This window comes from Equus quagga, chromosome 7, assembly GCF_021613505.1.
Source record: "Equus quagga isolate Etosha38 chromosome 7, UCLA_HA_Equagga_1.0, whole genome shotgun sequence".
In the NCBI taxonomy this organism is placed as follows: domain Eukaryota; kingdom Metazoa; phylum Chordata; class Mammalia; order Perissodactyla; family Equidae; genus Equus; species Equus quagga.
Genome location: NC_060273.1, coordinates 66969320 through 66996585, shown reverse-complemented (window position 1 = coordinate 66996585; position 27266 = coordinate 66969320). Strand labels below are relative to the sequence as shown.

The following is a 27266-nucleotide window of genomic DNA, read 5'->3' as shown; positions in this document are numbered from 1 at the left end:
AGAGTGATTTCTTGAAATATGTGAATTGGCTCATATCACCCCCTGCTCTCCATCCCTCACTGTCTTTCTGCCACAGACTCCTTCCAGTACCCGAGGACCCTGCATGGCCTCCTCCTCAGCCTCATTTCCCACTACCCTGCACCTTCCCCACCAAGGCCCCTACTATATCCCTCTGCTGTTCCTCCACTGGAGAGACCATTTATCTCTTTCGCTCCCATATCTTTGGTTCTTGTTATTTTCTCTGCCTATAGCAACCTTCCGTACAACACAGTCTTTTTCTGTGGTGAACTCGTTCTTCAGGTCTCGGCTTAGAAAGTCCTTCTTCTGGTAAGCCTGAGAAGTACTGTCAGCACCAGGCCTTGCACACAGAAGGTACTTGATCAATATCTGTAGAATTAATGACAATTCGTGACAGCATCAAAGCTGACTCGGTGTTCACTTCTCAAATCCCCACAGACTGAAGACAAGCTGGGCTCTAAGTCGGGGCCAGGGTTCAGCTTCTAGGTTCTGTCAGGACCCAGGGCTGTGAGACATATAATAATGCAGGCCCTTCCCTGACATTCCCACTGGGTTGAGAGCACACTGGCAGTAAATGATGAATGAGCTGCTCAGCCCCTAGGGCCCAGACAGGTCCCTCAGACGCATGTCCCCCTCTTAATCTTTTCCCAACTTCATCTTCCTTCCCACTGGCTTCCCTTTTTCACCTAGCCAGTGAGATACATTCCATCCCTTACGGGAAGAAGTTTTATCGTGTCTCTAGAAAATTCTTTTCTAATCTGCCATAACTTTAAAAGCTTGAGTTTTCATGACTGCTAATTAGAACTGTCAATTTAGTATAAGTTACTGAAGAAGTGAAATCTCTTGGGATAGAAAAAAAAACACTAAGAAATTACTTTGGCAGTTTTCAGAGTGATTTATGAGGTATATTGTTGATGATCTGATTATCTCTTCTTCAAATATATTCTGATAGAGCGTTAACGCTCTCTGTAATAAACTCACACAGAACATTCAAATCCCTATTAATAAACTAGCAAGGGGAACACATGGGGGGATATAAGCAGACAACAAATGTTTGGCATCTAAAGTGAATTTTATTTTCAATTTTGTGTCCAATCCAAAGAACTGCTGAGTGCCTAACACAGTCGGGGTTGTGAAGGGATCAAAGTTGAAGATGCGACCCCTGCTCTGCAGTTGTTTAAGATCCAGCTGTGCAAGGGAGGAGGAGGAAAACTCTAAAACTAGGCAGCGCATGAGTCAGAGAGAGAAAAAGGAGGCAACTCTGGAGGACTGGAAGGAGAATGGGGCGCAGCGGTAGACTGTGAGTGTGAGGGCAGGGACTGAGGCCAGCTTGTTCTCTGCTGCATTCCCAACAGCGTCAGGCATGTGACAGCACTCGATAGAGTTGGAACAGAGATGGGAGATGGCTAGAAGGACAGTCAGGTCCTAGTTCTGACCCTGTTACTTAGAAAACATGTTACCAATCACTATCCTTTCTGAACCTCAAGCACTTCAAGTGTAAAATGGTGACTGCGAAGTGAAAACTTCTCCCTAGGGGATTGTTGTGGGTAAGAACTTGTGGTTGCCATGAGTGCCGTCCACCAGATATACCCAGCTCTCTTCCACTTGTGCACAGGGTAGGATTGCTTATCTCTTTCCAAGCTGGTGCTAGATACCACCATTTCATTTCATCTGTCCGATGACATGTGAACAGAAGTGACATGCGTCACTCCTGGGAAGAAGCTTTAGAGCCAGTACGCGACTGGGGATGTTCCAGATGATGGCTGCTTTGTCAGTCTTGTCCCTAGAAGGAGAGTGAGGGGAAAATAGCTCCCAACCAACCCACCATGTACATGTGGCATGAAGAAGAAATATACCTGAAATATAACAAGTGTTGGCAAGGATGAGGAGAAACTGGAACCCTTGTACCCATTGATGGGAATTCAAAATGGTACAGCTACTGTGGAAAAAGGTACGGACGTTCCTCAAAAAATTAAAAATAGAAGTACCATATGATCTAGCAATCCTACTTTTGGATATTTATCTAAAAGCTTTAAAACAGGGATCTGGAAGAGATAGTAGCACTCCCATATTCATTGCAGCACTGTTCTCAATAGCCAAGGTGTAGAACAACCTAAATGTCTATCAATGGATGAAGGAGTAAAGAAAGTGTGGTATATATATACAATGGAATATTATTCAGCCTTAAAGAAAAAAAACATTCTGCAATATGTGACAACATGGATGAGCTTTGAGGATATTATGCTAAGTGAATAAGCCAGGCACAGAAGGACAAATGTTGCATGATTCTGCTTATATAAATCGTCTAAATAGTCATGTACATAGAATCAAGGGGTAAAATGATGGCTGCCAGGGTCTGGAGGGAGGAGAAGTGGGGAGCTGCTAATCAATGGGAATGAAGTTTCAGTTAAGCAAGACAAATAAGTTCTAGAAATCAGCAGTGCAACACTGTGCCTGTGGTTAACAATACTGTATTGTATGCTTAAAAATGTAAGAGAGTAGATCTCATGCTGAGTGTTCTTACCATAATAAAGTAAAATTTAAAAGAAGAAAGAAAGAAATACACCTGGTTGTTTGAAGCAAAGATTTGAGGATCTTTTGTTATCACTGCATCTAGAATTTAATCACAGCATATAGAATTTAATAAGAGAAAAAACCCCTCATACAACCTAGGGTTTAAATAAACATGATAACTGCAAGGGGACAAAAAGTGCTGCACTGGAAGGGATTGCACTTGGCTGAAGGGGTTGGGAAAGTCTTCTTGGAGATGATGTCATCTGAGATGGATTTTGAAGTTGGTGAGGATATCTAAGGAGATATACACATACACACACACATAGACACACAGAGTCATGCATCACTTAACAACAGGGATACATACTGAGAAATGCATCGTGAGGCAATTTCATTATTGTGTGAACATCATAGAGTGTACTTACGCAAACTTAGATGGTATCATCTACTACATACCTAGGCTATACCGTACTAATCTTATGAGACCACCATGGCATATGCAGTTCATCGTTGACCAAAACTTCATTGTGTGGCGCATGACTGTATGTGTATATATACATGTAGGGAAGCAAGAAGAAGATAAGAGGAATGCAAGAATGAAAGCACTCGGAACAGACCGGGAAGATGAGTGTGACCAGAGCAGTGAATGACTAATAAAAACAGTAAAATGCCATGGATTAGGCACATACTACGTGCCAGTCTCTGTCCTGCATGATTTACGTGTATTTATTCTTCATAACATCCTTGTATTAATTTTCTGTTGCTGCCATAACAAAACTTATCAGCTTAAAACAACACAATTTTATTATCTTACAGTTCTGTGAGTCAAAAATCCAATATGAGTCTCACTAGGCTGAAATAAAGGCGGCGGGAGGGCTGTGGTCATTTCTGGGGGATCTAGAGCAAAACCCATTTCCTTGCTCGTTCAGGTTGTTGGCAAACTTGAATTCCTGTGACCATAGGATTGGGGCCTTATTTCCTTGCTGGCTCTCAGCTAAGGGCTCTTCCCAGCTTCCTCATCCCTTGGCTCATGGCCTTCTTTCTCTGTCTTTAAAGACAGAAATGGAGAATCAAGTCCCTCTCACCTCTGAATCTCTCTTGGCTCTTCTTGTCTCATCTCTTTGACCAACTCTCTTCCACTTTTAAAGGCCAGCGTGATTACTCTGAGCCCACCTGGATAATCACCCTGCTTTAAGGTCCCTAATGTTAATTCTATCTGGAAAGTCTTTTTTGCCATTTAATGTAACATATTCATAGGTTCTAGGGATTGGGGCACGGATGTTTTGTGGGGGGTGGTCAATTTTCTGCCTACCACATTTGATTTTGTACGTGAAGCTGAGACTTAGTGTGGTCAGGAAACTTATCTGAGGTTACCACCTTGTTCGTGGCAGAATGGCTTTTGATCCCAAGAAGCCTGACACCAGAGTCTTTACTCTCAACCACCTACTCCATCCAGAGAACATCAAGGGGGAAAAGTGGAGGATAAAGCTAGAACGGAACAATAGGGTGGGGATTTATTGTATCCATACTCAAATGGCAGACACAGAGACAGTTTAAAGGAACACTGCATAGTGATTTCCAGTCATACTTTAGTTTTCTATTGCTGTGTCACAAATTATCACAAACTTAGTAGTTTAAAACAACACTCATATTATTACCTCACAGTTCTGTAGGTCAGAGCTCCAGGATGGCATGACTTGGTTCTCTACTCCGGTTCTCACAAGACTGAAATTAAGGTGTCAGCCAGCTGAGTTCTCATCTGGAGCTCAGGGTCCTCTTCCAAACTTATTTATGTCATCAGCAAAATTCAGTTCCTTGAAGTTGTAGAGCCCAAATCCCCATTTGCTTGCTGGCTCTCAGCAGAGACTGCTCTCAGCTTCTAGAGGCCACTCTCAGATCCTTGCCCCACGACACCCTCCATCTCAGCAATGGAGACCCTCCCTCATGTCAAATCCCTTCCACTTAGAATCTCTCTGACTTCCTCTTCTGCCTCTAGCTGGAAGAAACTCTCTTCTTCTATAGGGCTCATGTGATTAGATTAGGGCCATCCAGATAACGTCCCTGTCTTAAGTTCAACTGATTAGTAGACTTAATTACATTTGCAAAATCCCTTTTGCTGTGGAAAATAACATAATCATAGGAATTACACAGGAGTCGGGGTAGACGTAGAGGTCATGGGCCGTCTTAGAATTCTGCCTACCAAACATCCCATGAATAATGGGACAGATAATACCATGCTCATTGAATGTATGAAGAAAACAGAAGTTCTGTACAGTTGCAGAGGTGGACACTAGGACCCAGACCTTGATGATGAGCAGAATGCCATGTCTGTCTGAGAACTGAGGAAGAAGATCATCTGGGAGGGTGAGGATGAAGGTGAAGGCTTCTTAATGCCTCTTCCAACTCACATGTGGTCCAGAGCAAGCCCGTAGCCACCTGCATCACCAATTATGTCCCTGTAAGACGGAGGAAATTCTTGTTGAGGACTCCTAAGGGAAAAGGGGTGAAACCCAAAGTTAGCATTCTATACCAATAATAACTCAGGCAAACTTTCAACACAGATTCACCAAGAGTGGGAGCCTGTCTCCATTTGTGAGAATATTGGTCTTTTACAATATTTTTAAAGGAACACAGTTTTATTATTTTAACTTTATACAATAATTTGGTCTATGACAACCACTTTGCAGAGCAAAGATTCTGAGGGAATATGATTTTACGACTATGTAGGAATTATGGATATATTTGAGATGCCAGTTTCCCAAAATGGGTGCTTCTGAAGTTTTTGAAATCAGTTTATTAACTCATAGAGTAAATGATTCCTTGTGCAGTCATGTTTTTGCTATTAATTTGCTTAAGAAATATTTTCTTTATAGATAGCCCGGAGGAAAGCATTACAAATTGCCTATTTATGGAGTTTCATATTCAGTCAAATATTGAGGCTGTGCTAGGTTATAGAGAAGTATAAAGAAATCTAAAATCCCTTAATGACTTAATAACATAGTGATAACAGTGTGAAAAGAGCAGAACAAAGAGTGGTACTCTTGGGGAAAGAAGAGTTCAGAGAAATGAGAAGTGAGAGTGGGATGCAGCAGCCAAGCAGGCTTCTTGGAGGAGGTGGCACTCGAAGCTGGACTTGTGATCACTCAACACGAAGTGCATGCCTGGCTTCAGAGGCTCTGCTTAATCTAGTCTTTGCCTCCCTCTCCAGATTCATCCTATGCTGCCAATGACCTTGAACACATGAAGCCTTTTCCTACCTCAGAACCTTCATCTTTCTTGTCTCCTTTGTCTAGAACGTTGTTCCTCTAGATTCCTCACACATCTAGATCCTTCTCAACTTTCAGTTCTCAGCTTAAACATCACCCTCTCAGAGAGACTTTCCCTCACTTCCCCATCTATCTTGGTACCTTCCTTCCCTCTTTCAGACTCCTTGCCACCCACCAAGTTAGTGATGAAAGAATAACAATACTTAATGGGTGGCAAGAGGAGGGATGACTATTAACACCATTTTACAGATGAGTGAGCTGAAACTCAGAGAAACTACGCCACTTTCCCAAGGTCACACAGCCAGTAAAAGAAGAAGTTGGGGTTTGAACCCAGGTTGGATGATCCCACAGTCCATAATTTTAACCAACATGTTCTAGGTTTTCTGCATATTATAAATATTACAGGTATTCATTTAGAAAATCAGAAAATAGAAGTAAGAATGTGGAAAAGAAAGAGATCCCGTGATCCAGCCACTTAGATGAGTCCTGTAATATCCTTTCATTTACACACTTCCAGACACTTATCTCTGCCAAAGTGGAGTTCTCAAAGGGGGCCAGATAGTATAGTCTGTTTTATAATCCACTTTTTTCACTTAACAGCATGCTGAAAATTTCCTTCCATGTTATCTTTCATTTCTGAGTAGTAGTAGCAGCCTCTACCAAGTATCTCCTCGGTCCAGGTACCCTGCTCAGCACATGACAGCTCATCCTCACAACAGCGCTTTTAGGTTGTTCCTGTCGTTATACCCATTCCACAGGCAGATGAAACTGAGGCTCAGAGATGTGAAATAACTTGCCGCAAATCACACAGTTAATAAATTGCAGGGACAGGAGTAGGAGGTCCCTAAAGCTGCGAACTCCTACTTAAGAATTCTCTTCACCGTCTCAGAAAGAGCTGAGTGTCCCTTTGATGAAAAGATTCTGGGGTTTGGGGGTGGGGAGAGGAAGAGAGATTGTTCCTTGCCTCTGGGGCTGCCCTTCTAGCCTGGTTGGGGGTATGTGGGAAGGAGGAGCTGAGCATGCAGGGAATTGGGTAGGGTGAAAAAATACCTGGCAAAGGGAGGATTTTCAATTGGTTATTTTAGGTAAAATAGCTCCTTTTAATACGTGCCTTTCGCTAGAGCTAACGAAACATTAATTAAAGCAGAATCACGCATTATTTTATCTCCCATTTGCTGATGAGTCTGGGTCTATTTTTAAAAAGCCCACAACATCACACATTTAAGTGTGCTGCCAACTCTAAGGACTTCAAATGCCAGATATGTTGGACCACAGATGACAACCCAGGCCCACACCTGGCCCACTGAGGCAGGGACCAAGGCCCCTGGAGCCCATCTCACTTCTGAACCAGCTGGTGGATCAGCAAATAGTAGGAACTTTAGAGAGGGCTCTGGATACAGGAAAACCATATGTTTTGGTATTATGGGCTGGCCAGCAGGCAGCTAGCTATAAAAAGAGAATGGCTTCTTCTAAGAACTGAAACCCAAAAATATACGTGGAAGAAGTCCCATTTTTAACACCAGTATGGTGCTAAATATTCCTTTGTGTCTAGGATCTGTGGGTAAATGGTGCTTAGGACCTGAGAAGGTAAACCTTGAGAGATGAGGGTGGTGGCCCTGGTCCAAGCTGGACCCACTTTCAGCACAATAAAATCACACCATTGGAATTCGATGGATCTGGCTTCACATTCAAGCTCCATCACTTGCTTTGTGACTTTAATTAAGTTTATCTCTCTGAACCTCAGTTTCCTCATTTATCAAAAGGGGATATGCCTACCTGGCCGGAAGAGAGCGATGGAGGTTAGAAAAATGGATATCAAGTATCTTCTGCAGTATCCAGCTCAAAGTAGGTAGTCAGAATGGTAGCTGCTGGGTGGTTAATACGTTTTGGCGAAGTAAAGTTCTTGCTTGTTCACATTCTTGTCCCACCTCCACACCATAACACAGGCTGTTCCTGCTCCAGAAAATGCCTTTCTTCCTTTCGATTTCAGAAAATGCTCAAAGCCTGCCCGCCTTGCCTATTCCAATTAAATAGCCCCTCTTCTATGCCACCTTTCCAGCTTCTTCCCAGTTGGAGTGGCTTTTCCCATCTCTGCAGTTCCTCAGCACTTAATCAGTGATTCCCCTTTCTGTTCGTCCCAGCCCAGTTATCACAGTTGCTTCTGTGTGGATCACATTCATTCTATTAAGTTGATTTCCTTGAGAATAAACTTCTTAGATATTTCCCATCAGGCTTGGTACATAGTCGGTCCTCATTAAACATTGTGTCATCATTCATTTATTCAGTAGTTCACTGAGTACCTACTATGTGCTAGGCACTCTGTGAGGTGCCAGGGATGTAATAGTGAATGGCACAGATAAGACTTCTGCCCTTGCTGAACTTGCATTTTAGTGGAGGGAGACAGGTAATAAATGAATAAACCAATCAATCAATAAATATACAATTATATAAAGATGACTTTGAACTTTGATAAGTGCCATGAAGAAAAGGAAACAAGGCAAGATGAGAGACATATAGGTAGGACAGACATTTCTTAGAGTGGTGTATGTGAAGAGGTGACATTTGAGCATAAACTGAAGGGTAGCAGGAGGCAGATTTGGGACAATTTCAGGGAGGTGAGTTCCAGGCAGAGGGAACAACAGTTGCAAATGTTCTGAGGTGAGAAAGAATTTGGTGTGTTCTGGGAACTGCAAGAAGGCCAATGAGGCTGGAGCAGAGCCATAGCAGGAAAGATGGTACATGAGATGAGAGGTGGGCCAGATCAGGTTGACCTTCATAGGGCATTTGGAATTTATTTTCTAAATATGACAGATTTTAAGTGGGGTGTGGAACAGCATGATCCTTTTTACAGTTTAAAAAGATGTCTCTGGCTATTGTACAGACATGGGTTGTACAAGGACAAGAGAAGAAGCAAGGAAATGTGATGCTAATATCTAATATCTAGGCTGTTATCTGGGACCATGGGAGATGATGGGGTTTGATCGACTGGAGGTGAGGGTGAGGGAAAGACACAAGTCAGAAATATCTACCTGGTGTTTGTTTCAAACAGCAGGGTGGACAGTGCTGCCATGTCCTAAGATGAAGAGGGTGGAGAAGAATAAGTAAGTTACATTAGGAGAGGGACTGGAGATTTAGATTTTGGAGTTATCAGCATCTATATATAAAGGTCGTAGGACTGGAGGAGATCATCTATGGCAAGATTGTAGACAGGGATGGGAAGAGGGCTAAGGCCTGAGTTCTGGGCACAACAAGAGCTTGAGATTAAGCAGAAAGGAAGAACCAGCAAAGGAGACTAAGAAGGACCAAAGTGCAGGGTAGGAGGAGGCTGAGGAGAGTGTGGGGCCTAGAGACCAAGAGGAGTGTTTCCAGGAGAAATCATCATCATCATCAACATCATCACCACAGGTGACATCTTGAGTCCTGCTATGCCTGTGCTAAGTACAAGACGTGACGGGCTCATTGAATTCTCAAAATTAATGAGATGGAATTCATTATCTCCATTTTCAGATGTGGAAACCAAGACTTAGAGAGTAAACCAAAGAATTAGTAAATTTAAAAAATGAATAAATTGGTCTACATCCATTCTTTTGCAAACTGTGCCAACACTACACTCCCATAGCCTATCTAAATGGAAAAACAACCCCTCTTTAACACAAAGCTCTGCAAGTTCTGGAAGAGCACACTAGCTTACCGAGCACTGGGCTTTCCTTAGAGCTGGTTGTCCGACCCCCAGCTCCCCACTCATGGGACTCAGCACAGGAATCCAGCTCCCCCTTCACCCCCGCCCTGTGCTGCAGTGCTGGAACACAGTGACCAGCAGCTGAGGCAATTAGAATGAATCACTCCAGCTCTGCCAGGGAAGTGCTGAGTGATTTGCAGCTGGTGACAAATGAGATGATTTGCTACCCAGACACAGCATCTTGGATCAAGTGGCCTCATCAGTGGAATTGTTGCATTTGGCCAGAGCTGTGTACCCTGGTCTAGGAACCTCAATGCCCAGTACCAAGTGAGCCTTTCTCTGAACAGAGCTCAGCTCAGTAATTAGTCAAGATGAACTTTTTTTTCACAGCAATTTAGAGGCAGGCCATCTGAGCCTCTGCCTTCACACCCCTGTTTCCATTACTTCTTAAAAATAGCCATTTGAAGCAGATGACAAAAAGAAATAGGTTGAGCTCGGTGACCTCTTGAGCACAGCTGAATAAAGGCACACAGGAGGTATTCCTTCTGTCCCTTCCTCTTGGGGATGACAGGACACGCTTTTGAAGTAAAGAAGAATGTTCACATCCAACTCCTTGTCAGAGGTGTCCTGGAGAGGAGGTTGAAGGGATCAAAAGTTGATTGCTATTTAATAACTTTCCACTCCCTACACCAGCCCCAAGTATCCGCCTGCCTGAAGGCCCCTGTCCATGGTACCCGCTCCCCAGTCTGCAGCCAGATCATTGCTCCTCATACTGTCTGCCTACCTCCATCCTGAAAGGCTTACTCTGTGCCAGGCATTGTGCTACATGCTTCATTTGTATTTTCTTTTTTAATTCTGAATAATACTTTTAAGATGAGTATACTATTATTTAGTTTTTTAAAGAAAGAAGCACAAAGAGATTTGGTGACTTGTCTAAAGTCGTACAGCCAATAAGTAATGAGGCAGGTTTCATTCTGTTTTGGCAGACCCCTGAGCCCATTTTCTTGACCATGCCCTCTACTTTCTCCCTGAGGAGAGCACAAAAGTAATTGTCAAATGAATCACTGCAATATCTTATCTGGCGTTTGTGTGGAGGTGTTAATAATGGGGCAGATAAAAAAAAATTCTTGACTACTGTTGCATGTTAACTTAGATCAAAGGTCTCTGAGATTCACAGTAGGACTGAGAGAAGGAGTCAGAAAACTATGGCTCACAGGCCAAATCCAGCCTTCCCTCTGTTTTGTAATTAAAGTTTTACTGGAACACAGCCACGTGCATGTGTTTACGTGTCGTCTATGGCTGCTCTCACACTACAACAACAGAGACAGGAGTACAACAGAGACTGTAAGGCCGACAAAGCCTAAAATATTTATTACCTGGTCTTTTACAGAAAAAGAAAAGACCAACCCCTAGTCTAAAGAAACAAATCCAAGCTATGAGATTAGAAATACACATTTAAAGGTCTGCAGTGAATCCTAACCCATGACCAGGACAGGAAATGCTGAACTGTCAGAACCCAGAGAATGGTCCAATCAGACCCTATCATCTTCCTTTAGCATCCAGATATGCATTTAATGATACATTGAGAGTGTTGTTAAACAAAAGCAAAAACATTGTTTGTAAGAAGAGACAGCTTGTAGCACACATCTAACTCCCAAGACCATGTCAGAATCCATTCACCTAAGAGGCAGGAACTGTCATCTAAGCATTCTCCTCTCCCTCAGTCCCTGCTCCCATGGATCACCAAATCCTATCACTGTCATCTCTTCATCCCTTCAGTCAGCCTGCCCCTCCCAATTTCTGTGGGCTCTGTTTCAGTTCAACCCATCATCATCCTCGTTAATCAATAAATACCGTAAATAATAGTCATGGTAGCATCTTAAATAATTACAGCAGCATTGTTAGAACTGTAATAGGAGAATGATCATGGTTATGATGGGAAAACAGAAGGGGTGCTCAGTGCTCTTCTGGCAAAGGTTGGGAAGTTTACAGAGGAAATGATACCCCGCTAACCCCCTCCTTTTGACCTCTATCTACAGTGCCTTCCCCAACTCCCACACCTAGTCTGCTTGGCACTTTCCTATTCATGCTTCAAAACCAAGCCTAAGTTTCTCCTCCTCTGGTAACTTTCCCTGACCTTTGCCAGCAGGGTAATTGGAAGCCTTTCTACATTCCCTTTCTTACTTGTCACGTAATTAAGATCGTACTATAATAACTGTTTACGATATTTATATAAGATGGTGTTGATGGCTTTACTGAGTGCTTACTATGCTCCAGATGCAGTGCTAAGCACTTTACAGAGAATCAAGGTATCTGACCTGAAAGCCTATGTTTTAATCACTAGGCTACATTGCCCTCCCATCTACTTCATGGAAGGGAGAGACCATGGTGTATTCACTTTTATCTCCCCAGTGACCAACAGTGCCTGTTATACAAGCAATGCTTGTAAAATGAATGGATGATGGTATGGTACACATGATTCTAAAGATTCCCGTCTCTTGGTCATTCAAACACTAACCTAGGTACTGCTGTCAAGAGATTTTACAGATTTAATTGAAGTCTCAAATCAGCTGACTTTAAGATATAGAGATTATACAGGTGGACCTGACCCAATCAGATGAGCCCTTTAAAAGTAGAGTTTTCTACAGCTAGTGGAAGTTAGATAGATTCAAAGAATGAGAGGGATTTGCCACCTATTGCTGGCTTGAAGATGGAGGGGGCACGTGGTGAGGAATGCAGACGACCTCTAGAAGATGAGAGCAGCCCCTGGCTGACAGCCAACAAGGAAATAATGACCTGGGCCCCACAACCACACGGAGATGAATTCTGCAAACAACCAGTAAGCTTGAAAGAGAACTCTGCGCTCCTGATGAGAACCATAGCCCCAGCCAACACCTTGATTTCAGCCCGGTGAGCCCCTGCATGGAGAATCTAGATACCATAACCCAGACTTCTGCCCTCCAGAACTATGAGATGATAAATGAGTGTTGTTAGAAGCTGCTACGTTTGTGGTGGTTTATTCTGTGGCAACAGAAAACAAATACAAACAGCTTTCCAATTCTGTGGAGGTGAGGGTCAGACTGCTATCTGTGGATCCCAAAAGGTCCGCTGAGCTTTACAAGAATTGAGTGTTGGCTGTGATCCAGCATCATGGAGGCATCATGGATTGAGGGAGTCCATGCCCATCTACAAATGAATCAGCATTTGGTGAGGAAGGTAACGTTCTGGAGTGGATAGAATGCTGGACAGAAAACATGAAGTCCTGGTTCCTAGTCCCAGCTCTGTCATTGCCTCACTGTGTGACCCTGGGCAAGTCACTTTCCATCTCTTAACTGCAGTTCTTTCATCTGCAGGATGGGGATATTCATCCCTCTTCCATCCACCTCACAGGGCTATTAATGAAGATCAAGTAAAATAGAGCTTCCAACAAGCCATGCAAGTCGTGGCCAATTCTGGAGGGAGATAAGGGATTCCTCAGTCACCTAGGGAGTTTTGGGAAGAGCTATGCCATGTTACAAGACTAATAAAATTCAGGTGACTAGGCAGACCTCCAAGGGCTTCAGATCATAGCTGTTCCTTCCCTACTAAGAAAAGTGCTGCTTTGCCCTGTGGCTCCCTGGGAGAATAATCATCATCATAAAAATAATGTCTGAGGGCCAGCTCCATGACGTAGTTGTTAAGTTCAGCACACTCTGCTTCAGCAGCCTAGGTTCACAGGTTCAGATCCCAGGTGTGGACCTACACCACTCATCAGCCATGCTGTGGTGGTGACCCACATACAAAATAGAGGAAGATTGGCTCAGATGTTAGCTCAGGGCTGATCTTCTTCAAGCAAAAAAAAAAAAAAAAGGAAGATTGGCAACAAATGTTAGCTCAGGGTGAATCTTCCTCAGCAAAAAATAATAATAATCATGACAATAATGTCTCATTTCAACAATACTTTTCAAAATGCTTTCCTCTACCATTTTAATTCCAACAGCTTGTATCAGTTAAAGGAAAAGAACGGACTAACAGTCTTACTGGTTCTGAAAGTTTTGATTTCTCACCCTGAAGTAGGGTTAGTCTCACCTGTTATACAGAGGAAGAAGACAGACCCAGCAGGGCAGGCAACTTGCCAAGGTTATGGGGCTGGTCAGTGAAAGAGCAAAGGCTCTCATTCCCAATCTTGGCCTCTAATAAATGATCCCCAACTTGGGATACTAGGTCTCTCAGTTCAGTAATGTTGGAAAAGGAGGTAGCCATCCTGAACACTGGGTTTGAGGCCGTGACACCAGACATCCTGGGCCATTAGCAGGTTTGTGTCCTCCTGGCCCTCACTCAGAAAACTATTCCTGATCTCTAGAATCCAATGTGAGTACAACTGCCAGGGTATGAGAGAGGTGGCACTCATGCACTCACTTGTTAGTGAAGCCCACTGTGTGCTAGGTGCTGGAGTTACAACAGGGTACAAAGGAACTATGAGGTTCTTCACTGCCCAATGGAAGCCATGCATCCTGGTCTACCTATGAGTTCAAATCACAGAATCTCGGAGATGAGAAGAATGTGAGGGGAAGCAGTTGGTCTCTGGCCCCACACGATGCTTGACCCCTCCTCTTTCTTGCTCATGTACCCAGTACTTGGTACCATGGAGGAAGAGTAGGCACCAAGCACAACATCTCTGTAAATGGTCCACCACGTGAACATCTTCAGAAATGGGGAAACTCACTCTCATCCCCACTGTTACAGTACCACGCTCATCAAAAATATCTTCTTCAGGGGCCAGCCCAGTGGCATAGTGGCTAAGTTCATGTGCTCTGCTTCAGCAGCCTGGGGTTCACGGGTTCAGATCCCAGGCACAGACCTACACGCCACTCATCAAGCCATGCTGTGGCAGCATCCTATATACAAAATAGAGTAAGACTGGCACAGATGTTAGCTCAGGGACAATCTTCTTCAAGCAAAAAGAGGAAGATTATCAACAGATGTTAGCTCAGGGCCAGTCTTCCTCAACAACAACAACAACAAAAATCTTCTTCATATTTATTTAGTGTTTATTTCCTGGAACTTCTGCCAAATGTTACTAAATTAGGTCACATGGTACAAGACTTACATCAACCCTTCAGTGAACACGTCTCTCTAAGTCTTTTCTTCTGGTAAAATGTGCCCTCTTACTGCAGCTGTTTTTCATGTGACATGGCTTTGCTCCACTCTCTGGGTCTCATTCCTTTGAAGGCGTCTCCTCTTGTCTCCCTCGTCATGTGAAGCATCTAGGAATATTATTTTCTGTAGAGCGAGCAATAGCAAGTATTTGTTGGATTTCCTGGAGTGAACACTGTCTGCCTGGAGTGAGAAGGAAATCTCCAAGAAACAAACCAAAGCCGAGTGCACAGGAACGAGGGGATAACACAGAGAGGGTTGACCAGGGTTTTGAAAGCAGTGTGGAATAGCCAAGCAAGCCAGCAGGCCTGGCTATTGCTCCTGAGTCAGAATGAATGGGAATTCTTGACTTTCTTTATCTGTAGAACTCATGGGTTGAATTGGTGATTTCTCTGGTTAAATATTAAGTTTTGATTAAGCACTGTCACCTATTGAAGGCTTTGAGCTTGAGGCTGGCAGAGCATGCATTAGAAAGGACCCAAGTACCCATCAACAGATGAATGGATAAAGGTGTGGTGTGTGTGTGTGTGTGTGTGTGTGTGTGTGTGTATATATATACCACACATATATACAATATACATATATATGCAATGGAATACTACTTAGCCATAAAAAGATGAAATCTTGCCATTTGCAACAACATGGATAGACCGCGAGGATATTATGCGGAGCGAGATAAGTCAGACAGAGAAAGACAAATGCTATATGATTTCACTCATATGTGGAAGATAAACAAACACATAGATAAGGAGAACCATTAGTAGTTACCAGAGGGGAAGGGGGGAAGGGGAGGGTGAAAGGGGTAAAGGGGCACATATGTATGGTGACAGATAAAAACTGGACTTTTGACGATGCAGTCTATACAGAAACTAAAATATGGTGATGTACACCTGAAATTTACACAATGTTGTAAGCCAATATGACCCCAATAAAATGATTTTTTTTCAAAGCTCTAAAAAAAGAAAGAAAGGACTTAAAGGTACAGTGGATTCAGGATGACACTTTCATAATAAAGCAGGATGAAAAGAAAAATGGAATGCAAATAATTTTATCACTGTATGATTCAGTATGATTTGATACCATATTCTGTCTGCCACATCAAAACACCCCCATCTGACATGTAAATCATTTTGTAATATCTTTGGAAAGTCCTGGACTTGCAAATCTCCTGGCCAAATCCAAAAGATTTCAGTGGAACTCTTGGCTGGTCAAGTTTCTCTTCATTATTTTGGGCATAAGAGAGGAGAATAGGACTCTAAGAAGATCAAGGATAAATTTCTCACCTCATGTGTGATTGTCACATTTGCTATTTTGATCCAGAACAAAATATCCTTTGTCTTTTATTTCAGCCAGATTCTCTTTCTCTGTGGGAGGGGAAGAACAGTCCCTGTGCTCAGTGGTGACGTTCCCCAAGTGGCTGGAGTACTGTTGTTCTCATTTATGTCCAATATGTTCTCCCTTGCCTTCCTTCTAGTTCATCATTTTGGCGGCCTTTGCCAGCCAGACGGGCGGTAATGAGAAGGGAGTCTGAAAACATCCCTGGGCATGATCAAATGTGCGCATCACATGTGTAAATTCATTTGTGTTCTTATATGTGTGCACAAACATTTGGTGTACTATATATGTAACTGCATGTAACAGGCTGTTTATTATGTGTTTGTGATTTTGTGGGCATGTGTTGACATCTGTCTTTGTTGGCATGTGTCTTGATGTATATGTATGTGTGAAACTGAGTGTGAATATGTACCTACAGGGCTTTATCACTCCTGAAAGGCAGCAAACCCACAGGTCCTTATCCATGATAAGGAACAAAATGCGGAGGAGAATCTGTCTGACATTTGAATTCTCACATCTTGCTGACAGAGGAGAAGGGTGCAATAGGGCTTGACAGCTCTGCTGACAGGACTCAGGCTGGCCCTCAGCCCCTCCACGTAGCCTTCTGTAATTGATGTCTGTGCTTCTGACATCTCTTCCCTTTGGCCTTCAGGTCCCTGTCTGGTCGCATTGTTGGTGGCGTCTGGTGGTTCTTCACCTTAATCATCATCTCCTCATACACAGCCAACCTGGCTGCCTTCCTGACCGTGGAGAGGATGGTGTCTCCCATCGAGAGTGCCGAGGACCTAGCGAAGCAGACGGAAATCGCTTACGGAACACTGGAAGCAGGATCCACTAAGGAGTTCTTCAGGGTAGGGATGGCCCTTGTCCCAAGGCAATTTCACAAAAGGGAACCACAACTGTCATTAAAATATCCTTCTCATGAAAGAGCATGAGATTACAGGCAGCCAGGGCAACTGCTTAACTGAGTGTAAGTCAGAGAAACTCAGAACATTTCTGAGCTTTCTACAGATCCCTGAAAATGTGCATTTCCATATTTATGAGACCTCAAAGCTCTTGCATTGAATTAGACCCCTTCCATATGGCAATCTGTGCCAAGTTCTCTGAGGACTGCAAAGGATATGACATAAAATTCCCTGCCTGCTCCTGCAAGGACCTTACAATCCAGTTAGTAACTGATTAGGAACAGCTTAGGGACAAAGTCCAGACCTGACGCCCTTATGTCCCCTCCTTGGAGACCTGATGCATAAAGAGATGGTATATGGGAAACAGTTACTAGAATAGATGGTCTATTAAACAGTGCCAGGAGAGAGAAAATGTGAAGTGGAAGTGGAGGTGGTGGAGATGTCTGTAACTGGAGGCCGTGAGTGAAGGCAGAGGAGCAGAGAGCACAGGAGCTGAAGCCTTAGGGTCAGCCAGACCTAGGGTCATAACCTGGCTCCGTCCTTTACTCGTTCTGTGGCACTTAGCCTCTTTGACACCATTCCCTCAACTATAAAATGAAGAGAATAATATCTATCCCCAAGAGTCTTTATGAGATTAAAAGAGATGAGGCATATAAAATACAAGGGAAACAAAGAGCAGTGAGCAGGGGCTCTACTTCCCTTCAGGCTTCATGGAGGTGCAGGCATTTCGGAACCATCCAGAAGGAGGGGTAGGGATTGTAGCCACAAAGGATAGACCTGTAAACATTTCTAGACATTATGCAACCAGGTCAGACCTGGGCAGGCTACTTACATTCTAGGCAAAGCAAACAACTTGAATAAATGCTCAGAAGCAAGAAAACCTGTAGTTGCCTGGACCTTAGACATGTCCATCCTGGGAGTTGAACAAACAGCACATGGAGCTACCATATATTGATCAAATAAAAATAATAAACAATTGCTACCCTTTACTTAGCATTCACTTTGAACTGAGTCCCACGCTAAGCACATCCTACATGAATTATCTCATTTAATCCTCTCATTAGAGGTGAGTTAAGGGTTTGTTGTCCCCATTTTATAGATGAAGCTCAGAAAGGTAAAAGTAATTGCCTAAGGTTCCACACTAATAAGTGGCAGAAGGAGAATAGAGAGCGAGGCTCTGCATTGCCTCAGGCAAGAGGGTGGGGATGCTATGTAGACCCACTGGTTCTCACTGCAAATTCATGGAGCAAACTCCAGGCCCTGAGTGAACCCACAGGATGATGTGCTCAGTTTCTTGATCATGGCCTCTGCACTCTGTAGGACAGACAGGAAGGGCATCAAAGTCTTAACCATGGTTAATCCATGTTCCAAGGCTAAAATCATCTATTTTTGACATACTGGAGCAGGAAGGCCTCTTAAGGTCCCCTGGTCTGAGTGTCATTTGAAAGAGAGATATGACTTGTTTAAGCTTACCTAACCAGCTAGGAGAAAAACCACTCATAATCTCATTACAATTCTGACATTTTTAGCCTGCTGCCACAGTGCAAAGAAGATGCCTGATACTGGTCCATAAAGCCAGTCCTATGTCCCAGCCCCTGCTCATGCTGTTGGGGAACAACCCAATTCACTTACCCATTATATACCTATGCACTCATCCCGCACGTATTAGTATGTCACAGTCCCCAAAGCACTTTCACATCCATGGTCTCATTTATGTTTCACCTGTGACCTAAGGCAGAACAGGGATTACAGTGTCTGCTTTGCAGATAAGAAACTGAGATGCAGGGAATTCATCATGCCAGTGTCAAGGGTGGGTACAAAATCTGGGCTTCCTCATTCCAACTCAAGTATTCTTGCCACGCTATCCTAAAGCGGTGATGTCATTAACTGAGAAATGTTTTTTTAAAGATTACTCAGGTCACCAGATGAGCCTATGGACGAGTCTAGTCTCACCTTCCCTTTAACAGTTGGGGAAACTGAGGCCCAGGGAAGAAAATGAATATACTCTAGCTAATTAAAGGCATAACTAATTAAGACTTCAAAGTTCTCTGTTAATAACTGTGTCACTTAACAGATTCTGTCTCTTGTCCACAGCACAAAGTTAGGAATCTAGAATCAAAGCAGTTCATGTTCTACAAGCTCTGCGTCCTGACCAGGCCTACTGCATTGGTGGCAAATAGGTTATAGTTCATATGCTAACTCTGACTGATCAGGAGTGGTTTCCTAGAGTTCTTTATTGAGAGGGATTCTGAGGTCACATCTGGGCTCAGTATAAAAGAATTCCTTGGTTGATCTCAACATCTACCACATTTAGGAAAACTAGTACCAAGCCAGCCATGTATGTTTGGGGCATTCCTACCCTTCATTCCTACCCTATGAAGAACGGGCATAATTATTAGTAGTGATTGCACCTCTTATAGAACACCTCCTATGTGCCAGGCACTGGGTTATGCATTTTACCTCTGTTCTCAGATAATCTCCATGGCAACACTGTGCAGTGGGTACCATCATCATCACTGTCAAGACAGGAGCACTGAGGCTCAGAAAGTTCCCACAGCTAGTAAGATATAAAGCCTAAAATGAAGAAGGAAGCTGGTCACAGTGGAAATTAAGTGTGCAATCAGGAGACCAGGTTTTACTCCTGGCTCTGGCACTAACAAGCCACATGACATTGGACGAGTTCACTGCCACACTGTGAGCCTCAGTTTCTTTACATGTGAAAAGAGAGCACTACAAGATATGCCCCATGTGCCCGTCCATCTCTGTGACTCTAACCTTGAGAATTATCCCATCAGGACTTTGGTGGGTGGGAGGACAAGATCACATACCACCCCCATAAGGCAGAAGGGGGAAACAGTGAGACAGGAATTCTTCTACCCCAGTCTCTGAAAAATCTGGCTTCCAGTCCCCATGGCAGCCCAGAGCTTCTTGGCAGCCCCAACCCAGAGTCACTTAATCCTCCATCGACAGTTTAATTAAGATGTATGAAGGGCTGTGGGAGCTGTAGATGATAGGAGAGATCCAAGAACAAATACCTCAAGCATGTTTCCAATCTTCCCTGCCACTCAGGCTGCCGTCACATTCCTGGAGATTAGATTTTCCTGGGAGTCTGCGCCAAGCGACTGTGAGCACAGCCTTGGCATTTGGGGCACTGGGGTGAGGCTGAGAGGACATATTAATTTCTGCATACCATTGCCCAGAGGGCTTTTCAGCTCTGCCTGTCAGCAGCCCAGTTCCCTGCTGTGGCCATCTTGTCAGGTCAAATTGCATCTTGCAATTGCCCTGCTGCGTGTTTTGTTGGTTTTGTGCCCGAAAGATCATCTGCAAATATGGTCCCCCAGCTGAATTTTTGCATTTCCCTGCTTCTTGTGAGAGAACATTCAATACGTTGTAGATGCTGTGATTGATTCTGGGTATATCTTCCCCTAACTTTGAAATCCTCCCTCCCTTTTCTCCTTTCTTTCTTCCTCTTTCTCATATTGACATTGTTGTTTGAATGATGTATCTTCATGTAAAGATCAGATATTTCAAGCTAGCATGGAACTTAAAGATTACCCTTCCCAAATTCCTTATGGAACAACGAGGAAAGTTAGCAGCAAGACTAAGACTAGAACCCAGGGTTATTCCCAGATTGTAAACCAGACTGTGAAACAAATCCTCTACTCTATCCAGTTATAGACTATTAAGACTTAAGATTTAGTCTACCAAATGTCTCCCTGAAATTCTCAGTAACTATCTCCATTAATTTTCCTTTGAGACCTAGAATTTTCCTGGGCCCAAATATCTCTATAGACCAGTTGGCACAAGCAACAGCTTAATCGCATTATTAATATTTTGCCAACACTTGATATTGATATCAAGAAAATAAACCTGATATTTGCTTACAAATAAAAATTATATATTGCATGTATAATGATAATTTTATACTAAATAAATCTGTAATCTATATACCAACTGTTAAATTATATAGGTCGCACGACTCTAGTAGAGATCGTCTTTTAAAAAAAGAGTCCCTTATATGTGTTTAACACTTGTCCATTTACAAAGCATTTTCAAAAGCCAGATACCAGCATCCCTAAAATACACCTACCTGTTGGGGAAAGGACAGCCTTTAGGAAAAGCATCTTAGATGAGAGGGTTCATTTGTGGTCCTGGATCGTGGGCCCTAACTAGGAGCCTACTATGTGCAAGATTAGACTTTGTGAAGGACCCACAGAAGGAAAGATGTCCCCTACCATCAGGTAGCATCCACATACTTGAGACCTATGCACAAGCAGGGATGACTCAATCCTAGCAGCCTAAGCTGGCCATCCAGTGAGTACCCAGACGCTGTGTCCTAGAGGAATATTAGTCCTCACAACACTCTTTCTCAAAGTGAGCACCACATAGGCCATACAGATCACAATCACCTGGGAACTTCAGAAGATTTATCCTAGGCTCCATCCCAGACCTGCTGAATCAGGACCTCTAGGTTTCAAGCAGGGGCATCTGCATATTTACAATCTCTGTACATGATTCTGGTACCCACAAGAGTTTGAGAACTATTGTCCTGGGAACTGAAGTGGTCTCAGGATACATAGGATTTGTTCTGCTCTGTGAAATGAGGAGCAGGATGTGGCTGAGAGAACCAGCCTATCAAATGGAGGAAACAGCCTAGGCAAAGTCAGGAAGGAAGAAAGAAAGGAAGGCCCAAAGTGAGTCCAGGAGGAAATGAGGAAAGCAGTTTGGCTAGATCTAGAAGCTTTTGAAATGCAAACAGGCAACAATATTAGGTCCCAAGTTATTAGCTTTATCAGACAACAATGTACGTTCTGAGGGCAGGTCCTGCAATATGGGATGACACACATGCTCCAGAAATTCTGCAGTCTTGTGCTCCAGTAATGAAATCAGTTTCCATTAACAGTCAGCTCTCCACTTCTGGACTGTATAAATATGGCCTTATTGAACAACAGATAGGTTTTTTAATGTCTTTAAAACCCAAACGCGGCCCCAGTTTCTTAACTCTCCCCATATTTAAGACAAATATAATTACCCCAGCAGTAATTAAAAGATTCTGAGCTATTCTGTTCATTCTGTATTTGCAAGATATTTGTACTTTGGAACCTACTGGTACTAATTAGAGCCTCTTATTTTGCAATCACTCATAATTTGTTTCTTCCTGAGCTAATCTTGCTCATGAATGTGTGATCAAGCTATACTCAGCTCTTCATTAGTGTGTGTGCCGACCTCAATTCCAAGCTCAGCCAGCACTTAATTCCAGCTTTGTTCCTGTCCCCTGCCAGAGGTCTAAAATCGCTGTGTTTGAGAAGATGTGGACATACATGAAGTCAGCAGAACCATCAGTTTTTGTGCGGACCACAGAGGAGGGGATGATTCGAGTGAGAAAATCCAAAGGCAAATATGCCTACCTTCTGGAGTCCACCATGAATGAGTACATTGAGCAGCGGAAACCCTGTGACACCATGAAGGTGGGAGGTAACTTGGACTCCAAAGGCTATGGCATTGCAACGCCCAAGGGGTCCGCCCTGAGGTAAGTAGCCAAGATTTGCTTGCTTGGTACTCCCTCTCCCCTCCCTATCTCAGGAATGAAGCTGCTGTGTCTGCCACATGGCTCCAGTGCCACAATGCGAGCTTTCAAGAGGGCTCTTCCTGGACACCTGTGGGCCTGGGAGATTCCAGCCACCCAAGATCTTCAACCCTGAGGTTGGAAATTGACCCGAGGGCCTCAGCTTGCTATGACTGTCACTGCCCATGTGTTCTTCCCCACACCTCGCCTGACCCCACCAAGTGTTGAACATCGATGAACATTGTGTTTCTGTTGTGTGATCTGTAACACACCATCCTTTAACAGACACCCACGCATCCAACCAGGCCATGATCAGTGTTCTCCAGCAACCTGGATTCTTTGGCAGAAGGTGGTTTGTAATGTTTATCTCAAAAGAAACATAAGCACATTGTCCAAATGAAAAATCAAGTAGTTTGAGTCGTGAGACTTTGGCTGTGGAAATCAAAATAACACTGAATGAATGGCAGCTTCTATTCTTTCCATACTGGTTTCTTTAGCAAGAAACAGGTAGTTCCATAAAGAAGCAAGGTGAACTTTGCTTTCCCATAAAGAAACTCTGGTATTATTCCAAACAGCTAAGGTAGAGCCAAGTAGACTTGGAGTCAAAAGACCTAGATTTAATTCTGGAATGTACTGCTGACTGTCGTACAAAAGGTTAGACGGATCATCTCCTTGACCTTCAGTTTCCTCGTCTGTAAAGAGAGGACAATCATCCCAGCACTTCCTAGGTCCAAGGTGATTATGAGTTTAAATGAGATAATCTATGTAGAAGGTAATTGAAAATAGTACACTGTGAAGTCACCTGTGAGACATTATGTCTAACACAGAGGGATTAAATCATTTTAGGGAAGGGTAGGGTTCAAGGAAAAGAGAGAACTGTGTAAAAAGGTTGCAAAAGGATGAAGAGGGGTTCCTTCCCCATGTTGACATGACATCCAAGGCCACCTCTGCCTCCACTTCATTCATTCATTTCAGTAATATTGAGCCACACAATGTTCTAGGCACTAGGCTATGAGCTGGAGCTACAATTTTGAACAAGTCAGGTATAGTCCTTGTCCCCTAGAAGTACATTCTTGCAGGGAAGACAAACATTAAACAGATGATTATTGTTTAATGGTTCATGACAATTATGACAGATGCTATGATAGTCTATAAAAGGGCATTAGAGGACATCTGCTTCCAGCAATACGGCAGAACAAAATTCCCGCTATAAAACACCTAGATATAGGATAAAATACTTGGATACAGATAATAAAAAATAGCCTTTTAAATGCACGTTAGGAAATCTCTAGGCTAAAAAGGAAATCAAAACTGGGATAACAATCAGCATAAATTGATTATTCTGAGGCTGCCTTAAACAGTGCAAAGTTATAAAATATATGACAATTTACCTAAACAAGAATCAGAAGTACAATTAAAGACAGAAAAGTAATCAAAAACAGTTTTTAAAGAAAAAGACACTATCTTAATATATCAGACATATTTGGAAAAGTACCAATTAGAACATACAGAAGTAAAAAAAAGAAATACAGTCATTGATATAAAATCTCAATGGAAGGGTTAAACAGAAAATTAGACAAAGTTAAAGAAAAAATTAGTACACTTGGGGGGAAATCAGAGAAAATTCCCCAGACTATCACACAGAGAGACAAAAAGATTAGAAAACTATAACAGAGGTTAAGAGACATGAAAGAGAAAAAAAAAATCCCATGTGTATCTTCTATGAGTTCCAGATGGAGACAAGAGATGATGGAGTAGAGGCAACATTTGAAGGGAATTTTCCAGAATTTATTGAAAACATAAGTACTCAGATTCAAAAATCCTGAGTCCTAAACAGGGTAAATAGATGAAAATCAGCAGATGATTCAATTGAAACTGCAGAGCAATAAAGACAAAGAGAAGATCTTAGACACACCCAGAGATAACAAAGTCCAATCTGGTGCGCAGAACAGGTGGGACATGGCTGAGAAGACTTTTCCAAGGATGCTCTTTTTCAATCTGAGATCTGACAGGTTAATAGGAGCTAACTAAGTGAAGTGGGGTCGGGGGGGGGAGAGAAGAGCAGTCCAGGCAGAGGGAACAACATGTGCAAAGACTCTAAAGCAAGAAATCATGGCACAGTTGATGAACTAAAAGAAGCCAAGTGCTCCTGGAGCACAGGTAATGAAGAGGAAAAAAGGTTAAGCCAAGATTAGAGAATAAGGTAAGGAAGGATTTTGTAAAGGATTTTTGTCCTTATTTGAAGAGCAATGAAAATACATTGAAGAATTTTAAGTAATTGTCTGATAATTAGAAAATAAAAATATCTGTTGGACTGTAGCCATAATTGAAAGTGACCTAATGAAAGGAAACCAAATGGCCTCGTATTTGTCAATCACGCATTTTTGCCTGGAAGAACTTGAGACTCTGTACAAGTTCAGGCAAAGTTCAAAGGGGATCTATGGGCTAGTGCTTGGCAAAGAAGAGACTTTTATCTCGGAACATTATAGAACATCACCCTAGAAAGGCCCAAAGTAGAGAATTAGTTCTTACAGGTCCAGGAACATCAACGATGCTGCAGTGTTACAATTTACTGAAGGCTTTATGAGTCAAGAACATCATCTGATCTAAATACTTGAAGGTGAAATTAAGAAAACGAGGTGCAGAGAGATGACACGATTTGTCCAGTCGATAGCCAACTGTTGGGTGGCCCACTTCTACCACCCCTTCCCACACACAGGTGCCTGGAACAAGGTGACAAACTCAGAAGATATTGACTCAGAAAAACGAGTAACGTGAACCTAAAACTCAGGTCATCGGGCACTCAAATCGCTTTCCACTGTAACAAAAACTACCACTGAGTGAGCGCCTACTGCATGCCACACACTGTGGCATGTGCATTATGTCATATAACCCTCATAACATCCCAATGCAGTACCATTATCCTCATTTAACAGCTGAGGAAACAGAGGCACAGAATTAGGTTACCTGACCAGGTTGACACAGCTAATAAGGAAGGAGCTGTATTTCAAGTCCAGGCAGTCTGACTACAGAGCCCTTACACTAAGGAGTAACTTAGCAGGGGTAACTTACTCCAATGCTGCACTTGGCTTTGTGACTGACAGCACCATTAAAGACAGAAGACTGGACTTAGGCCAGGTTCTAGGTACCTACCCACATGGGCCAAACAATAATCATCAACTCGAAAATAAAAAAGCAGATTCTTGGAGCCCAGAGCATCCATTCACCACCCTGAAGGCAAAAGGTGATAGTGGATGCTTACTTGAACACACCAAGTACCACTTCTTGGAGCAGTCATGCTGCTTTTATGGGCTTTACATGCCCAAAGATTTTTTTCTGGAATAAATGTTGAAAATAATTCGATGCTGTAATAAAAAAAAAAACTTAATTCTAATTCTATTGCTCACATCTCTGCAAGACACAACAAGCCTTTTATTGATTTTGAGAAAGAAAGAGCAAACGAAATGAAAAGGAACATATTCCAAAAACAGATTACTGATGGTTGATGTGCAAATCAAGAATACCCAAGTGATGGCCACACACTCCCAGCTCTCTCCTAGTGCTCCTTTCTCTCCAGTGGCAACCCTTATGAGAGCCATGGGGCTCCCTGACTCAAAAAGAGTAGAGTAACGCTCATTCTAAGAGGACCATAACGTTCTGGCCTGGGACGGTCCCTCTGCCCTCCATGGGATTCTACTTCTCATATATGCATTAAAAGTAACCATTCTAGCAACCAATAGTGTAGAGGTTCCATGAAACATTTCATTGCAAAATGGTTACAGAAAATATAAGTAACCACACACACACACACACACACACACACACTCCAGCCATGATTCCATCATATCTCTGCTTCACATGCTCCAAATGGTGCCGTTTCCCCAAGGCATGGTCGCATACCAAAGAATCACGGCAAACCAAAGGCCACAGACACATGTGCCTGCTCCAGCAATCTTAGACCCACTGCCTTGATCCTCAGAAACCATTCTGCATGACAGAGGTGGAAAGAGAGGAGAAGAGTAAAGGAGCGGCACACGTGTCCCCTGGTCCCCATTGAAAATGGGCTTATAAGTGATTAAAGACAATATGGCAGAGGAAATCAATTTTGTCTTCAAATTACTTAGAATCATAGAAAATACATTTTAAAAAACTGTTCAGCCATTCACAAAGCTGCAAACTCTTTAGAAGTGTTTGCACTGCAGAAAGCTGCTTCAGGACACTACAGGCTTTGGTATGATTTCTCTCTGCCCTGTGAAAGGTGGGGCTTTGCAGCCCTCACAGGCAGATATGCTCCAGGTTTTATGCCCGTGCCTGCAGCAAAAAAGGAGACCCCCCCACACATACACCCCATGGCAGTCCTCCTCAACCACTAGCTCTCCTGTACAGCCAGACCTCATCACACCTGTGGGGCATTTGCTCCCTTCCAGGCTACCTGGAAAAAGCCTCCGGTTCCTCCAAGGATCACCCAGCCCTGCCTCAGAAGGTCAGAGAACTGATGTCCAAGGCCCAAATGTTCCTCTTAAAGTGGCCAAGTCTACTTGGCAGAAGCCAGGCCGGGGTCCCCACAGAGCGTTAAAAGGCTGTGTTAGTGACAGAATGGTGTTTTTGTCTCTTCTGCTCTGGAAACAAATGCTCTGATGAAGCGAGGTGGTTCGATGCTTGATTTTTCCATTTGGACAGGTGGTGTTTCTTTGAAACAGATGCTGTTTGTTGGCTGTCACTGCATGTTTGGGGTTGGGCGAGGGGCTGAGTTCTGTTTCCAAAGCCCTTATGTTGTGGATAAAGACCTGCACAGCCAATGCCGGTCAGTAGGGAAAGGCAGTTGGTAAATCCACTAATTATGATCT

General features: G+C 43.1%; 1 protein-coding gene across 1 annotated transcript in view; it reads left to right on the top strand.

Annotated features, from left to right (window-relative positions):
• The window catches only part of GRIA1 (glutamate ionotropic receptor AMPA type subunit 1), a 285987-nt gene that overhangs the window by 226549 nt on the left and 32172 nt on the right, over positions 1–27266 (top strand). The window contains exons 12-13 of the mRNA XM_046667310.1: positions 16601–16799; positions 22136–22383. Coding sequence (XP_046523266.1) covers positions 16601–16799; positions 22136–22383 — 447 coding nt within the window. The remainder of the gene's footprint in view (positions 1–16600; positions 16800–22135; positions 22384–27266) is intronic.